Below are 18,078 nucleotides of genomic sequence, written 5' to 3'. Positions count from 1 at the left end.
TGTTATAAACTGGGCTTTTAAGCCCATCTCGAGTCTCGCAAGATAGAGTTACCGCGACCCTACTTTTTAAATTCACCAATTTTTTCCCCTTATAGGGAGCACCTCCTTGTGCTTCCTCGAGTACTTCTTTATGTATTCCCCTAGTATACTTTCTTATGTACTACCCTACCCCGGCGTGATCCTCTATCTAAGTTCTCTCGCTTTATTCCCACCCTATGCACTCCCTTATACAAATATTGTATACATCCTTATGTACTTTATCACGGTATATACTTTCTCAGCCATATCCACCCGGATATGATCCACCTCTTCGGTTTGCACTGAGAAATGCAAAGAGATTTTGGTAAAAAAAAACAATTAATTATTATGTGAATATGAATATATTTACATTTGTCTTAATTAAACATAAGAGGTACTTACAATATTGTGTATGATGACTCTAAGTAAGAACTTATGACATGTTCAGCATTAAGATTAAGACCTAAAGGATAACATTAAAATAAATCATGACTTTAATTTTTAACAAGCAATATGCTTTTACAACTCTGTTATACCTAAAGGGTAATTAGTAGAACAAGTCAAGATAATCGATTTGTGTACTCTATGCAGATGATTTTATAATTGAAAACAAAACTGCTCAAGTTTCTTAAGATTTTTTATGTTTAACATTCTTCTAGCTAGATCGGTACTTTTAATCTTTAATATGCGCATAAATCTAAACTTATACTTAGCTGGGCCTGCGATTACTCACTCAACATTTAGTTCTGAATAGCTGTCGGTCAAAGTTCGTAATATAAGCTCAAATACTACCTTAAACTAACAATGAGGAGCTCCGGTCAACAGCATATTTCTTTTTTTCCTTCCATTCAAAATTCATTAACGCGCATTTATATATTAAAAAAAAAAAAACAATTCATTTGAATAAGTACATACATGGGGGTGGCCTGTACCTACAGCCAATTAATTACTAAGTTTATTTCACGCGCAAGCTGCAAAAGTAAATATTGTCATCACTCTCTTAATTATGCTACTTATGGCAGTTCGTCAATATTACAGTAAAATAAATAATAAGGTCCTAAAACTAACATAATGTAAAATATTTGTGGAAACAGATTTAATGATGTGTGAATTAAAAAAATACATAAAATGTATTTCAGCGTTTCTTTGGTTAGGCAGGTTAATTTCTATTTGTCAATTTTGCAGGTTTTAAAGAAGTGTAATTGAATCGTCAAAAGGACCCATTTGGTAATACTTACATAAAAATACCTTGTTGGCTTAACAGTAACAATACAATTAATAGCTCTTCGTTTGAACAAATTAATAAGTACTTTGCACTAATCATTATTATTTATAACAACTTAAATTACTTATATAAGTGGCCTCACATGTCTTCTACTGTCGAAAGGTAACCTGTTAGAAATGTTATTGTTTAACGTTACTCCATGGTTAAGAGATAAAACTTTCGATACAATATTTAAATCTTCTTGATTCCTACCATTTAGGCCATTTTGTACTAATAATTGTTTTAATTCTGCGTCAACATTATACTGGTTCTGCGCATTTATCGGAAAGAAACGGTTTGTATGGATTGGATTGAAAGTGTTGAATGCATTAAAATTCTGATGGTTTATCCCAAAGTTACCAACTCCACTATCTTGACGGAATACACGATGACTTTGTTTCGGTTGACCAAATTGATCGCTGACTGCTCTTACTTGATTATAATTAACTCCTTGGTGGAAGTTCTGACCGGAGTTCGGGTGCAGGAAATTACTAATTCCTTGAGGAAGGTGGTTCTCTTGTAACGGAAATTGATCCGGCTGCTGACTATGTAAATGAATAAGAAAATCAACTGCCTCACGATTCGGTAATTGTTGATTAGTTACTGTACTGCTCGATTCTAAAGGTACACTCTGTTGAATTGATACCTGACCGTTGTTCGGTCTGACCGGTACATTCTGATTTAAGAACTGGTTCTGAGGAATATTTTTCTGTATTTGAAAATTATTTACAGAACTCTGAGCTTGAAACTTTTGAGTATTGGAAATAAGTTGTTGTCTTTGGGCTTCTTTTTGTTGCAAAAGATATTGCTGCTTCCTCAGCAATTCTTCTTGTTGCCTTTGCTGCTGTTGCAATAGACGAAGTTGATCCTCGAGAATTCTTTGTTTTTCTTCAAGTTGTCTTTGTAGTATTAATTGTTGGCTTATGTAGTCTGATGGGGGTATCTGGTTTAAATTAACACTGGGAATTATTTGGCCTAATGTTTGGGATTGCAGAACTCCAGAGGCCAAATTTGTCGAAGGCAACGAGCTCATAAAGTTTTGGTTATTGGTTTGCTGGTAAAGTGGTATAACTTTTTTCGGCAGGCCTTGTGGATCTTGGTGAACAGTAAACGCTGCAACCAAAGGAGCTTGGTATACTTGTACATCACGTTTATCAACTTCTTCAATGTTTTCCCCGTCGTCATTGTGGGTCGGCTTCGGAGTAGTTGTGGTTGTAGTAGTAGTAGTTGTTGTAGTAGTTGTAGAAATTATAGGTTTAAACGTGGGTTTTTTAACACTGGCATCGTTTTCTGTGTTCGATTTAGAAGTACTAGCAATGCTTCTTGTCTGCAGCAGATTGTTCTCGCTTGCTCTTGTTTGAAATATTTCAGGAAATGTAGCTGCTGTGGGTAAAGTGGCTGTTACTTGGCTTTCAACATTTCCTGCAGTAGTGCTCAAAATAGATATATTGCTGTCTACTATTGCAGGTGTGTTTGTGCTATTACTTGAAAAAGCAGACTGTCCATTGACGATGAATGAATGAATCTGTACTTCATCTTTATTCGTTTGAGACTCAGGAATATTCTCGCTGGTTGTGTATACATCTGAATTAGTAGTCCCATCTAACCCTTCAGATCCTGTTGTTGAGTCCTCCAATTCACTGAGAGCTTTAAGTAAGGCCTTTCTTATATAAGGATCTAGTCTAACAGATGGTTTAGGCTCAATGGTATTAAATTTATCATTATAGCTATCAGTGGTAGTTTCTTCGCCCAAACTCAACGCAAGCAGAGAAAAGAATAACAACGCCAACATCTGAAACAAAAAAATATTTGATCATTTGTGATAGAAATGCTGATAATTTTTTTAAAGCAGAACTCGAGTAAATTGTTTATATTAGGTACTCTGATACTGTCCAATGTAAGTACCCAGACGAAAAACTCATAATCATGTTGAGTCGTATGTGAATCTTTCGTTTTAAAAAGCCTCCGGTAAACCTACGTGTTGAATACGTTATTACGATAGCTATTGATACCTACTTCCACATTTCCATCATCTTGTGTTTTTACACTTGAGTGTTCGATTACAGTGTTTGTGTAATGTGGAACAATGGCTGAGTTTTCTTATGGATCGATTACACAACGTCAATTTATCTACTGATGTAGAACGATGCCAAAAGTAAATACTATCAGTTGTTCAGTAGTATCTTTTGTTTTCATTGGTTTCACTGTTGAAAAGCTACACTCTTCCGGATTACATTGACTATTTTAGTATTTTTGCCCCGGTACAGATGGCAGTTCCCATGGAACGCGGGTGCAACCGTGAGAGAACGAAAATTTGGATAGAAGAATGTCTCATCTAAGATTTGGGTGTACATAATCTTTATGTATAGTTTCATGTATTATCTACGTGTGCAATAAAAAATGCGATAATCAGATTGCAATGCCTCTTTCGAGCTAAAAATATATCAAACGTTGCTACGGAGTCGCCTTTCATTCCGTTGTTGTGATTTCAGTTATGGATTGGTATCCATAACTGAAATTGATGTTTTCACTACATCGAATTTGGTAATTCGGTGAAGTGAAAACATTCATCCCGATTGAAAGATTCCTAACAAAATGAGTATTAAAATATCAACTACAACTTAACTGAAACTGCTTTGAAACCTAAAGAAAGATGTTGCAGACAATCTTGACATTTGTTAACTGTGTTGTGGTAAATAAAATAATATCGTTAATTAAAAGACTTTTTGCATAACTTACAACCTATTGAATTCTTTGTCAGTTGTACTACAACGTTATGCGTGCTTAGTTAAACAATAAAGCAATTGAGTTGCGTGTGCGTGACCCCTATATGCAAACATTTGTAGATAAATACATACATCATTTATCATCATCAGATAATTAATCTTATTGTAAGATTTCTTTTGTTCGCCAAGTGATGAAGTTAGCATACATGGAAAGGGTGTGACATTAAGATTATACGTACTAGATACTACAACAGACTGACCACTGACAGTTTTTGGCAATGGGCCAACAGGGGCAAATCTAGATAGTAGTTAGAGTACCTAAGTGGTTAAGGTGCCTTATTAAAAAAAAACCTTAATGCTTCAATCGGAGGTCACTTTTAACAAAGTAAGCTACAAAACCACTACTTACTAGTCATCCAAATGTTACGTTATAATTTGTCTAAAATTACCTAGCTATTATTAAATCAAATTACGGTTTTTGCATACGGTTTCATAATGACTATTATTCACTAATTGAGATTGGCAGTGAAATGCATGTTTTATCTTAGACGAGCTACCTGAGTTAGACTAAAGATCTCTATCATTTTCTAGCCAATTACCTACTTCAAAAATTACAAAACTATACTTATTTATTTAGCTTTCGTTCATATTTATCAATTTATATATATATTTGTCAATCTTTTAAAATGCATTCCTAATAAAATAGTTACGGTTTTATTAATGCTTACAAAAAGTTAGAAAACTAACAGTTAACTTAATTGTTACTTAGTATGCTGGCGCCGCCGCCGTCCGCCTGAGTCGAGCCTGTTTTAGTTTAGTTCTTGCCATCTATGACCCATAGAAAGTTCGAACATTCCGCAAAGGTCAAGATGTTAGTGCATTGTAGGTAGCTAGAGCTAGTGAACGTAAGCACTATTAAGTTAGGCTAGTCCATGTGCAGTAGAATATTAAAATGGGGATTTTTATGCCATATTTTTCACGTTTCTTAAGTATCAAATATTTTGCTAATTATAGGCACCTGCCATTTAAGATGTTGATTGGCATGTTAGATTTTTGTTTTTAATAATAGAAGCCAGCGGCCACTTGCAAAAGTTATGTCGCGTCCGAATCATCGCTTTCACCAAGCATAATTCACGGAGAGACTTCTCTCGGCGAATGTCAAATTCAATAGCGTACACCTTTGGCACACCTACGCGAACACAAGCCATGGTGACATAAGTCTTGAACCTGACCACACAGGATTTTCTCTCACGCATATTTAATTATTAGGTATAATGTAAACTCTACTAAAATATAAATAGGTACGATTCTATAATTTACTTATTATGAGCATGTAAATTGTTCTCAATTCAGTGCGCATAATAGATCTACTGAACTACTAACATCGTAATTAACTTCAAATATACTTCCTTTGTATTCGTCGTAAAATTGTTTGTACAACTATGACAAACATCCTCCTAATTACTCTCAAACAATCCGGATGCGGATCGTCGGAAGTAATTCAGAATTAGAGTCGTTTCACACGCGCTGTAAGTATGTCCGCGACTGCGAAATCGAATTCAGGTTAATATGCGATTCGTAGTTACAATTTAGCGCATTTTCTTCAAATATTGCATCGTGAATCCGATAATTATTGTGATAGGAATCCCTCATAAAAGTGTCTATTGATAAAATTATATGAGGGATTACTTTGCACTGAGTATAATAAGCATTTTAAATAAGAGTTAATCCCGGAAAACGTAAATACAAAAAACCTATCAAAAATTCGCTGTAGGAACTACCGTAATTAATTGAATAAATTCTGCGTGATAATTGTAACATCATGACTAGCTGCTTTCTTGTTATTATCAGCCAGCATGGTTATGTGTTTACAGTACCTACTTAAGTAAAGCTTTTTGCGAATAATTACATAACATTTGCTGTCGTCTGTCGGTAAAAACAGCCCGGAGCAACATTAAATGATGCGCCTGTTATTCAGTATCAAAGGTCGAACGTAAAGTCGTGAACACAACTTATGTCAAAACAACTTCGTCAATACATTTCTCTTGTTGCAGTCACGTATGAAATTTCTATAATAACGACTGATGGAGTGCTTGAGATGTTTTCAATAACAGTTACTTTATGTATCGTACAAAAAGTAGTTTATTAAATGGTCTTGTGGATGCCAACTTTCTTTTTACTTAGGTACTTATAATATCCCTAATAAGAAGTGTTTGACAACGTTTTTCCATATTTACGTTAAGCGTTATATAATAATGTTTTCAAGCCAATGTGTACTCACATTATATAAGAAAGTAACTGAGTGCGAGGAGCTGTATCGGAGAAACCTCCCAGTCGAGTTGAAATCGTGTGCTTGACCCGCCATTGCACCCTCACTTGCAAACGCTACCGATGAATATCTAAGCAGAGCCTAAGTGCAAGGTTTGGGCATGCTTTCCACTTGTTCCTTATTTTCTTATGTGTTAAGTAAATTAAACACATCGCTTGAAATTCAATACTTTAAATGGCTCAGATAGTATAATTATTTACTTGAATATACAAAACCGTTCATGAGACGATGATATGCAGCGGTCACTGACATTCCGTGAAACGTAAATAAATAAGTGCTCAATCTAAGCAGTTATCCGTATCTCGTGTGAGTGACCGGTCTCAGATTGTCGTTTGTTTTTGTCGCGTTCCTCCTACATAGTGCACTTAAGTTAGTGTGGGAACTGACACACCGAAGCCGGTTCTAACTTCCAGAAATACCTAGGTGTTATTTTATTACGCCTGTGGGCCAACTCAACGGCACTGCTGAAGCACAATGACACATAATTATGTAAGGCACCATTGTCAACAAATATGAAATTCGCTTTCTATGGCTGGCAAAAATTACTTTGTAACTTGAAAGGATTTAGCATTCGTCGTGCACGTATCGATTATTATCTATTGACAACGTGTTCATCACATCGACGACGCTTTGAATGCTCGACCTCTTAAGCCTTTGAATGGATCGGACTGGATTTGCTCTCACAATGTATAAATTGACACTAATCATTAGTTACATGGCTTTGTAATGTCCATTTGAATGTGCGATGTGACGTGTAATGTCTTCATTAAGGCTTTAAAAGATCATTTGGTTATTGAGGTTGTTGCGGTGGCTACTGTAACTAACACCTTTTTTAAATTCATCAATTGACGATTTAAAATTATTTCATAACTTGACCTGATTCCAATATAAAACTTATCAAATTGATAGCATATACTTGTGTAATAGGTATACATTTTATGTACCAGACTTCAGGAGCCATGAAATTTCAGAACACACCAGGTGCTCTGGGAAAGTGGGCGTAGGTAGGTATCAATTTAATTGTTGATTTCTAATTAAATGCAATCCAGCCTGTAATTTTACCGGAAATGTTTTTAAATCACCTAGCATTTATACTTATCGCAGACCGAAGCCAGACCTCACAAAGACACGCTCGAAACATATATTAACTCTAATCCTTAAATGCGATGACGCTGCATTTCCTAAAAATAACGTTCCAATATATAAGTCATACAAATATTGGCCATATCATGTTCGTATATTACATATATCTATAACAAGGAAACGACCTGCGGCTTAAACCAATTATTCTGTAGGCGTCGGCATTGTGCAAGCAAATAACATGGTCGAAGGCCCAAGCGCAAGCGCCTGTGATAATTATCATAAGAGCAGTGACCGCCGCTAGCACTGCGTGACACCCGCCTCTGATGCTATTATTTCCGAAACAAGAACAATTATTCTTTATTGCTGTAACGGTACGAGTTTGATTTATCATTGCGCAACTCTACACATGTATTGTTCTCAAACAATTCCATATTAACTAATTCCAGAAATTACTACCTGTCTTTTGCATTGTTATTGCTATTATGTGTATTAATTTATAATCCGAGGTAGCCTTGTCTTTTGTAAAGAAAGTTTCTATTTTAAATAAATATGTATGATCTTATTACAAGGGAAAGGCTTTCTAGTTTAAAACAAATGAATATTTTTTTCATGTGAAAAAATGTTCAGTGCTGGAGGAGCTTAAACACATTAGGATCTTTTTACAATATTTTATTTTGCAAACTAGCATTGATATACGGGCATTTATTGCTTTGCACAGCACGCGGAACATTTTCTAATTCACTCATGCTTTCGAAGCTTTATGGCTTGTCATAAAATAAAATGTTCTATAGTGCACGCGGTTTGGTAATAACATTTCTATGGGCTAAAATTAGGTACAACGCACAATATATCTTTACATTCTAACAATAAGTTTCTTTATAGTTCTGTACAAATAGGTGTTCGGTAAATCGCTTTCCACATTGCATAACTTAAGGTGTTAGTTTTTATTTTAGATTAATGAAGTTAAAAAATATTTTACGATAGCTTAGTTTATTAGATACGTACTGAAGTATATGTTACTTTAATCATATGTTGAGAAACATAGCGAATAAGTAAGTAGTTCTGCGATTACAAAATACCTTAGTGCTTGTGGTGAACCACAAAATAGGCTATTCACATTGTTACCCATACTACATTTGGTGTACGTTTCCCTACATTGTTGGAATAATTTCACCTTCTTTGTGTGTCATAATGTTGCAAAAATGTAAATTGATAAAAACATCGACTTATCATCATGATAGGTTACTGTCCAGCCTTATACTTATGTAGAAAAATTAAATGACTGAACGTTAGAGACTTGAGATACGTGTACTCATTCACACAACAATATATGCTGGTAGCTTACTACGATAGGTTTCACTTCGCCGTAACCCATCGTTAATTTGCATAAATAATAATTAACAGATGCTTTTGCCTCGGGGAACGTGCGTTATGTGCGTTTACAAAATGTTTTGCGAAATTTTTTATATAAATTGTATGGGACATAGAAAATACTGTAAATATTTTTGTTAAAATGCACGCATGTCTTATAGTTCATTATGACTATTATCTTTAGCTACAAAGACACATTGTCGCTGTAAAATTACTACTGTATGCTTGAAAGAAAGTTTGCCTTGTTTGTATTGTAGCTCACGTTCAGGCAGTTGGGCGGCATCTTTTGTTTTCTTGACGAGGTATGAATGCAGGCTACGTTTTGCCTCAGTTCGTGAGTCTACAGAGCTCGAGCTCCGTGACTCGCGATGCATGCACTCAATGCACCGTCAGATAACTTGTGTGATTTCCAAATGTGGAAGAACGAACACGAAATCAGTGGTTTGTATAATCGGTGGGAAATAAAAGCTGGGAACATCAACACATGTCGATTCTCCACGCTAAACAAGTGTGACCCGACGGAGCAATTATGCTGTTATTATCATTTTTGTAATTGATACCAATCCTTTCAAGCATATTTTTTGACAAAAAATGTTTTGTTTAGTGCTTGTATTACACTTTCCGTAAGATTCGTTGAATTTTAACGAGCCGAGAATCTTTTATTTTCACCGTGTTCTTTCAATCTGGGTATGACTGACCTTTAGTTGAACTAGATAGAAGGTAATTTGAAATTTAATAATCTGCGTGTTATTATGTTATCTATTGTGTACTTTGAAATGTGTTATTGTGAATAAGCAAGCTGTAACAAACAGAACATATCCGTAATGCAATATAAGGAAGTTAATCCAATAAAGTGTACAAAATTGCTATACATAAAAGTGTAACTGGGTGAATAAGGTAGTTCACAAGCCTGTCATTATGCGGATATTAAGATGTGTAACACGCAATCTGGGATGTTACGAATATGTATAATTTGTGAAGTCCGTGAACTGCAAAGTAGGTCTAAATTAATTAATTCAATCTTGATGTGTTAATTAATCAATAACAAGATGAAACAGCAGCAACAGCTGCACGATTAGAGGGATTCGTTGCATAACTAACATTTAATTATAGATTTAATACGTGGGCTATATGGGAAATCCATATTAATTATTTTTGAATATTCAAGTACCTATCAATATTTCAATATAAAACAGTGATGTTAATGATGACGGTGTTCTAAATTAATGAAAATATAGAGGTACTCTTGCCAGTCCTTCTCTGAACGACTTGTATTGAAAACATTTCTCTATCGGAGATTTGAATTAGGTAGGTACATAGGTAAAGATCGAAATTCAAACTTGAGTGTAGACGACTGGTAAGAGGCATCAGTCAAACATTATAGGAATATAAAAAACATATGGATATAGTTCAGTTAATATCCTTTTTTTTAGGAACACCCGCATTGTCGGACTAACGTCATTAAACGCCAGAGAAAGTTTACGTCATCACAGCGCGCAGAATTTGCGCAAATTACCTCTTGTTCATACTTCGCGCTTTGCAGTTGCAAAGGAAATTATCACCATTGCAATGGAAATGGCTATTTGAATACCCGTGTCCAATAAGTGCCAATTCATTGATTTGTAGCTCGAGCTCGCCAAAAAGCTTTCATTAGGTTACTTAAAAAATAAATTAATTTTGAGTTAGGATCTACATCTTTAGCTACCCATATTGAATCAAAACCTTCGTAGTCGAAAAACTAATATTTGTTGATGCTTTAGGTATCTCAATAGGTGAAATTTCCCAGTATTAGGGTCTAGTTAGTTGAGTTGCATTATACGGAAACAAGCATGCAATCCTCTCAGCGTCTGATTGAAATATCTGGGAAGCCAGCGTATAATGAGCGTATGCCGCCTTTCTTTGCACAGAACGTTTTTGTGCGAGTTTCCTTCTAAGCGCAATTAATGTATTTGCAAGGAATTCTCAGTGTTTAAACATTCACATCTTAATTTAGTAATTTTATGTAAGTAGTTATAATGTAAATTAACGCTTATAAAATAATTTTCAAAGTAAGAATATTCGCAATACTTTAGTTAATATGAACAAGATTATTGTCTAGACTGGAATAATCATCAGTTATCACATTTTCGCCGATAAAAAACTGTTAGTATTCTAAATATGCTTTCGCCTACAGCAGCATCTTTCAAAGAAATACAAAAAAAGGCAATCAGTTTGACTAGTATTTAATCGCCAAGTATATAACTGCTACCGTCTGAAGAAACATGCTCGGAAAAAAAGATGAATGTTTGCAAAGAATAGGTTCAGAGGTTTATCGAATCATTTCCTAAATAATCCGTATGAAAATAGCTGCCGGCTATTATTCTATAACCAATCGAAGTAAACCAGTTAGAAGTTTATTGAAAAAATCGCATCGCAAAATCTGTACAGTACATGATTTCATCACTGCCTCTCAATTACATAATTCATTTTTCGTAATAATACGCGTCGAAAGATGACTACTGGTAGCACAGCAAAACGAAAGCTCCTTTGCCGAATACGGCACGGCGGGTCACTCATCGCGTACAACTTGCTGCGTAATCTTCTCATCAATGAACAGCATTCCTTACACGTGCACAATTCGCGTAAAATATTTCTGTTGCTGCATTGTAACACCGTGAGAATTTCAATAGCGTTATTTCAAAAACTATGTAGTACAATCTGTAGCTTCAATAGATATTTGCTTGCGACACCTCATTAGTTAAGACCTAGTTATGAATGAGCATTGTTTTGCGTCCTAGAATTGTTTACAAACTTCTTATCCGTGGCGGCTGTGATGTGATGATGTGCAATATTTTATTAGTACGTGTACATTGTACGTGTAAGTTACTCATTGTCTTTACGTTGCGGTCTAATTAAATGCCGATAATGCGATAACAGTTAACGATGCATTTAAAACAATAATGTGGGATTTCTTTTATTTAAGTGTGAACTATTATCATGGCAGTTGAGAAACTTTATGAAAATTTAATTGGACATACCTATATCTGCAAGAATCATACACATTTAGAAATAGTAACTAATATATTCCTTGAAATCATTTAAACATGATCTAACCTTGGCATGTTATGAAATAAGCCATATTTATTCTGCAATTTTAGTGTTATATATTGTCATGGATTTATGATTGATAGGAAAAGTGTAGAAATCAAAAAAATGAAGCTGTGTCGAAAATGAATGTTGTAGATACTTACGATCTTAAATTCAATCCGTTAGTTAAAGGTTTTGCGACATTGCATGGCCCTCAAAGCCTGTGTTTATTTAAATCAAAGGATCAATTACGCAATCTCTAACTAAACTTTCTAGTCACCAATCAATTCGTTAATTACTCAATGTTGTTTTGTCATTAGAATTCGGTTGTATTGTCTATTTTGTGCAAAACTTCGCGGCACATAAAATTTCTTTAAAAGTTATTTCATACCTCTAAAGTAATCGTTTCCGCTATCCGCTTAATGTTATCGAAATATTTTTACCGTGTGAAATTCTTTTCCCACAATCATCATTAACAATATTTTGTTTGTCTACTAAAAATGTTATGTAGATGTCTTTGGGATTTGCTTAGAAACTATTGTTATTGATATTAAACAATTAAAATTCAATTGCAGGTATTTTTAAGTTTAGCTACACTATACTAACGGGTGATTTTTTAAGAGGTATAGGATTTGATTTTCAAAAAAAGCACAAAAAACTTGAAAAATTTGATGAAATCTTTATTGGAATCGATGGAACGATCAATATAATTTAATGTTTGAAGATGATTTCATGCAAATGTTGGCCGCGGCTCCGGTTTAGATGGCCCATTCGCAAGGCCCAATTTCGGCACTCTCTCCAACATATCAGCCGGTATATTACGAATAAATGCTTCAATATTGGCTCCCAGTGCGTCAATCGTTGCTGGCTCCACAAGAAATAGTCCAAAGGCGTTAGATCACATGATCTAGGCGGCCAATTGACGAGCCCAAAACGTGAGTTAAACTGTTCACCGAAGCCTGCTCTCAATTAGGCCATTGTTTCGCGTGCCGTGTGGCATGTGGCACCGTCTTGTTGGTACCACATGTCAGGCATGTCCAATTCTTCCATTTTGGGCAAAAAAGATTTGCCAATCATCACACGGTAACGCCCGCCATTCACAGTAAAGTTTCGGCCATTGTCGTCTTTGATAGTAAAATTCAATAATTTGCAAGCGTTGTTCGTTCGTAAGTTGATTTATGGTTATGGTTATGGTATTATGGTAGACCATACTGAACAAGTTTCACAATGACACAAGACACGATTCACGCGTGATCTACCAAAAACAGTGTTGCAAAAAAGATACCAGCTAAAAAATCACCCTTTATATAAAATATGTGTGGTTATTAATTTCTGCTCAGTTCTTGTTCCACTATATTTAATAATAATGGAAAAAAAATACTGCATAACTGCGTTATTGAATGTCGGGCATGTCATCTTAATAATATCAAGTTTTTTTTAGTTGCTTAGGTACCTAATTATGAATGTTAGCTTTTATTTGTTGATTTTTAGGCCCCCTGAAAAAATCTATCATAAATCGGTGTTACTTATTTCCTTCTCTATTATTCTTCAAACACGGAATTTTGCTAAACTAAACGTGATTCGCTAAAGCTCATTGGCAACGCTTACAGTTTGCGTGTTTGAAATCACAAGTGGTGTGATGTCATGAAATTTATCACCGTCTAAGTATTATCTAAGCCAAAGAGATCACACAATCTTTCTCTTCCTCATGGCTATCTAGTGATGTCATGTATCATTTAAATGTAAGATACTTAGATTGTCGCAACAAGTGAGCACAATTAGAAGGCGTGCAAATAATAGGCACCTAGACATTATGCACTTATTCGGAACCACCCACGCATTACAGTTTGAATAACCACTAACTCCGCCCCTGTCACTGTAAAATCAAATTTTGAATTGACAAATGTATTGTTATATAAACTATTATCACAATGAATACAAAATACATTCAAAATCAATTTAGAGCAAGTGAATATCTAGAGTTGATATCGGTACTCGTTATGAAATTGAGTCCGCTATGGGTGGTCAAAGAGAACAATACGAAGATCACAATATACTGCTCTGTACACACCATAAATCAATATTCGTAAAAGTTTGATTTGTTTTGTTGTTATACCGACTATGTCTATCTGCTATCAATCAGTGAAATTCACAGAACATTAGTAGTTTTATAATATCTATAACAACGGTATTGCAGGCATAAGATGACATGCTTTTTAAATTGGCTTAATCAGATACGTTTATAAATTTGTATAAAGTGGGCATCTAGATAATTAGATAATGACAAAGTTTCTTATAATTCTATTAATACCTTTACCATTTCATTTCGTTGATAGGTTACTGCTGGAGTAACTAAAATATAGCTATTCGACAATTCGTTATTAAGAAATGGATATTGATTTCTAATGTCGCAACGCTTGTGCACTTTACAACTAATTACACAAGAAAACTGTGAGAAACTGGCGGAAAATACTGGCTTTATGCGATTACCATAGAGGGGATATCTACTATACCTACAATTGCATTAAAAGAGTCAATTAGAAATGAGAGGATATTGCACTCGCAAAGAGAACACAATTACGCTGATTACTTTGATCCGTTATATTACAATGACTAATTAAAAGAATTGTGTAAAATAACACTATAATTTCTACTTTGAACAAAAGTATTAAGAAAGATTATGTGAAATATTGTTAAAAGTTGTTTATCTATTAGCTTTCACTGTCCCACGGTCAGAAATGAAGAGCTAACAACGAGAGGCCATTGTGATGATTCAGCATATCAGAAAAATCTTGTTTCACTCCAAATGTGAATTCTTTGTAGTTGTAGTTGGCCATGATAGCAATCAAGTAATACTTCAGTTACATACATTTTAGGCGAAAACTGCTAATTGCAGTAGTACTCTCTCACTGCGCAATAGATTGTTTTAAGTTATGCGAATCTTTAATCTGACAGGTCAGTTACTTTGACATCGTTTTAGAGATTTAAGTATAGATTTCATAAAAACTATGCAACAGTCATCTGACTCTTGCATTAAAATTAGCATCTACGCATACTGCTCGTGGTGAAATGATGTAAGGAAATTCAAATTAGATTTAACATGATAAGTTTAAATGAACCTGAAATACAAGGCGTTCATATGTAAGTTTATGCCGCGTTTTGTAATATGGATTTAATAAATAATAATCAAATACATAATTTAGCATATAATAAATATTGCATTTAATTCAATATTTTGAAAAGTATATTATATTTCACATTTTACGACGCGATAACCGTGCTCTTCACCTACTAAACTGCTAGAGTGAGCTTACGATATGTATATAATGTACAAGTATAGTACGATAATGTACAATAAATGGCTACTACATAGATTTTTACGTGGGTTTTTAACCACTTAAAAGAGGATCCCTATTGTTTTTTTTTTAAGTAAATATACAGACAAAAAAACCCTCCTTCTTATCAGCATTTTTTATTTTATTATTTCACTTTAATTACGAACTTATTTTTTTTTGTTTAATTGGTCACGAGATTAATAAATATTTGGGTGTATTTCAAATCTTCCAAGAAGTTGTTTGAAGTGGAAAGTTCATCATAAACAAAAGCTCGACGGCGTCGGTCATCGTCGCGTCTGCCCGCTCTCGGTCTAGACGTAGAAACTGGAAATGATGTGAAATGATTCAAAATTTCACCGATAACGGTGGTTGCAGTCGTAACACGTGTGACTCGAGAACGAATGATGAATCCTTAATAGCCATCATTCTCTTCCTACCATTCTTGTAAACGAGCGCACCGCATCATCACGCACCTTACGTCATTCGGGGAAAGCGCATTGATAAATTTATTGTTTAAATATAATATTTGAATAATTCGCACGCTATGCGGTACAGAATCTTCTAGGCGGTTAATCTGGGTTAATACGTAATTGGAGTTGATTCACCTTATTATTCCAAGTCATACGCGAGAGAGTTAACTAAATTTTAATTGCTTCTGATTACCATGAATCTCTGGAGGGCGATAAGGATTAATATTTAGGACATTAAACAAATTATCCCTTGAGTAATCCTGAGGTTATTTTCAATGACAAGGATTTGCCTAAAACAAATAATTTCCTCAACATGATTTTAGCCATTTCGGAAATCTGATTTTCTGCATTTTTATAATTGAATATCCTTCCGTACTTCGTAGATATATTGCTTTAAGAGAAAGATAAAAATAAACAACACTTATGAACGGTCTGCCGGGTTTGACTTAAGAAGTAAGTATTACTTCACATCTACATAAATATTCAAATGGTGTGAGCAACGCATACAAATTTCCACGTTACAGTCTACTTTAGATACGGTGGAGAGTGCTTGCATAGGGACGCACTCATTTACATGACAGATGACCATCTATTGAGATAAAGAATACAGACGTAACTACAGCATCATTTTTATACAGACCCGGTCGTTAGTTAATGGCAACATAGCTTTTACTTGACATAAAGAATGACAGAAAAGCGTGCTGTGCTATACAGTGAAAGGTTATAAATGTTCATATAATAGAGATCATCAATGCGATTTTCACATTTTAGTGAAACCATATTTTATGGATTGCAGATTACGTAATTTGTGTTGAATGCGATTTATGGGGACTTTCAATTTGACGATTGTTTATATAATGATGGATATTAAATAATGTTTTTGTTTGAAAACAAAAACCATTGTTTTATGATAAACTGTATTTTTTACGACACAGCATACTTACTCCTACATAAGTACAACCCTAAGCTATGAGGTCTATTTTGATATACTTCAAAACTCATAAACAAATCACAATAAAAGAAATTCATCTTGATCAATCATAATTCCATTAAAACCAAGACAGGTATAAAAATACACTCATTCATCAAAATGTCACGCATCAACTCATAAATCTCACGCACAAAGATAGCACTATTAACAAAATTATAATGGGACACTGTTACTCACAGGGCGCATGTTGCCGGTTGTCGAAGAGCACTTGTAGCACAAAATTACAGCAACGTGCGGAAGACGTCAAGCCAGGTTGTCGCACGTGTGGATGCGGCCCGGTATCTGCGTGCACTGCGCCTGCGTGAGAACAACGCTCTGTCGCCCACCGACGCTGGTGCGCCCGCGCAGCGCCCAAACAACCACTGATTGTATTAATATGACATCCGATATGCCACAAGGATGTTGCCACTACGACAAGTACGCATGCATGACCTAACTACCTGGTTTTACAGATACGGGAAACCAGAATTAGTAAACTTTTTAGCAGGTCACAAGTTGATTGGCTTTCCTTTATCAATAATGATGTAGGTATCGTTTGTTTCTAATGATAGTAATACATTTATCGCTTGAAGCTATAGAACGCTTATGAGTGCTAAAAGTTTCGAATAAGTAGTTGTTACCTACACGAGTAGGTGCTTAAAGATTAGCCCACGGCCTACAATCAACATAGTAACCTATTACCCTCACTTGAATCTTGCAACTTTCATGGGAAAATTCGTAGTTTGTTACAGCAAGTGCTGCACCTACTTATTTAAGTATCTATTTTTTTCAAATCCTAGATGATAGGTAATGGCAATACCATCAGAGAATTTTCCAAATAGTGCAGCGAATGTAATGCTGTTGTTTTCTACACCTTTTATGTTCTAAATTCTAAATCGTCAAACGACTTCTCCACCCTCAATGGTTGGGACTTTGGGCGTTGGGAATCAGAGTTTTGCAGACTTACTAAACCTACCGTTTTTCCTTAAGTAAGTCTTTGGAACGGTCCTACATGCCCGTCAGACTTCGGCTTCGAGTCCCCCTTTGTTTACTACATCCACGAGTACAATATTGCCACAGACAGTTTATTTAAGTTTAACCCATATGAAACATCCGTAGACTAACCAAACATGGAATGTGACATCATCGATGAATGTGTGCTTGTGCATCTTAACAGATAGAATAGTGTAGTAATAGTGTGTTAGCATCAAAACAATTACGAAACATGTTGTTTTGCTAAGTGAGCTAACAATTAAAATAATTATTTTTCTTTAACATAGTTTAAACAAGCAGATGAAAACATATTGTTTGTAAACTCAAATAGCATTTAAATTTATAATGGCTTTGCAATTTTTCATATTATGGTACTTAAGTATTTGTTTTCTTTAAAAATTTCTTAAACAATAGCTTAAAACTCGCCGTGTATCTTGTATGGAAATGCAAAAT

General features: G+C 34.8%; 1 protein-coding gene across 1 annotated transcript; it reads right to left on the bottom strand.

Moving 5' to 3' along the window:
- Positions 1-367: 367 nt before the first annotated feature.
- On the bottom strand, positions 368-17,004 carry LOC110373774 (putative transcriptional regulator cudA). Its single transcript, XM_021331125.3, has 2 exons — positions 16,831-17,004; positions 368-3,074 (listed from the first exon to the last, which is right to left on the bottom strand). The coding sequence occupies exons 1-2, from the start codon at positions 16,837-16,839 to the stop codon at positions 1,368-1,370; spliced, it is 1,716 nt and encodes a 571-aa protein (XP_021186800.2). The 5' UTR covers positions 16,840-17,004; the 3' UTR covers positions 368-1,367.
- Positions 17,005-18,078: the final 1,074 nt, after the last annotated feature.

This window comes from Helicoverpa armigera, chromosome 12 (assembly GCF_030705265.1).
Source record: "Helicoverpa armigera isolate CAAS_96S chromosome 12, ASM3070526v1, whole genome shotgun sequence".
Lineage (NCBI taxonomy): Eukaryota > Metazoa > Arthropoda > Insecta > Lepidoptera > Noctuidae > Helicoverpa > Helicoverpa armigera.
The sequence above is the reverse complement of the archived record's forward strand: the minus strand, read 5'-3'. Positions and strand labels throughout refer to the sequence as shown.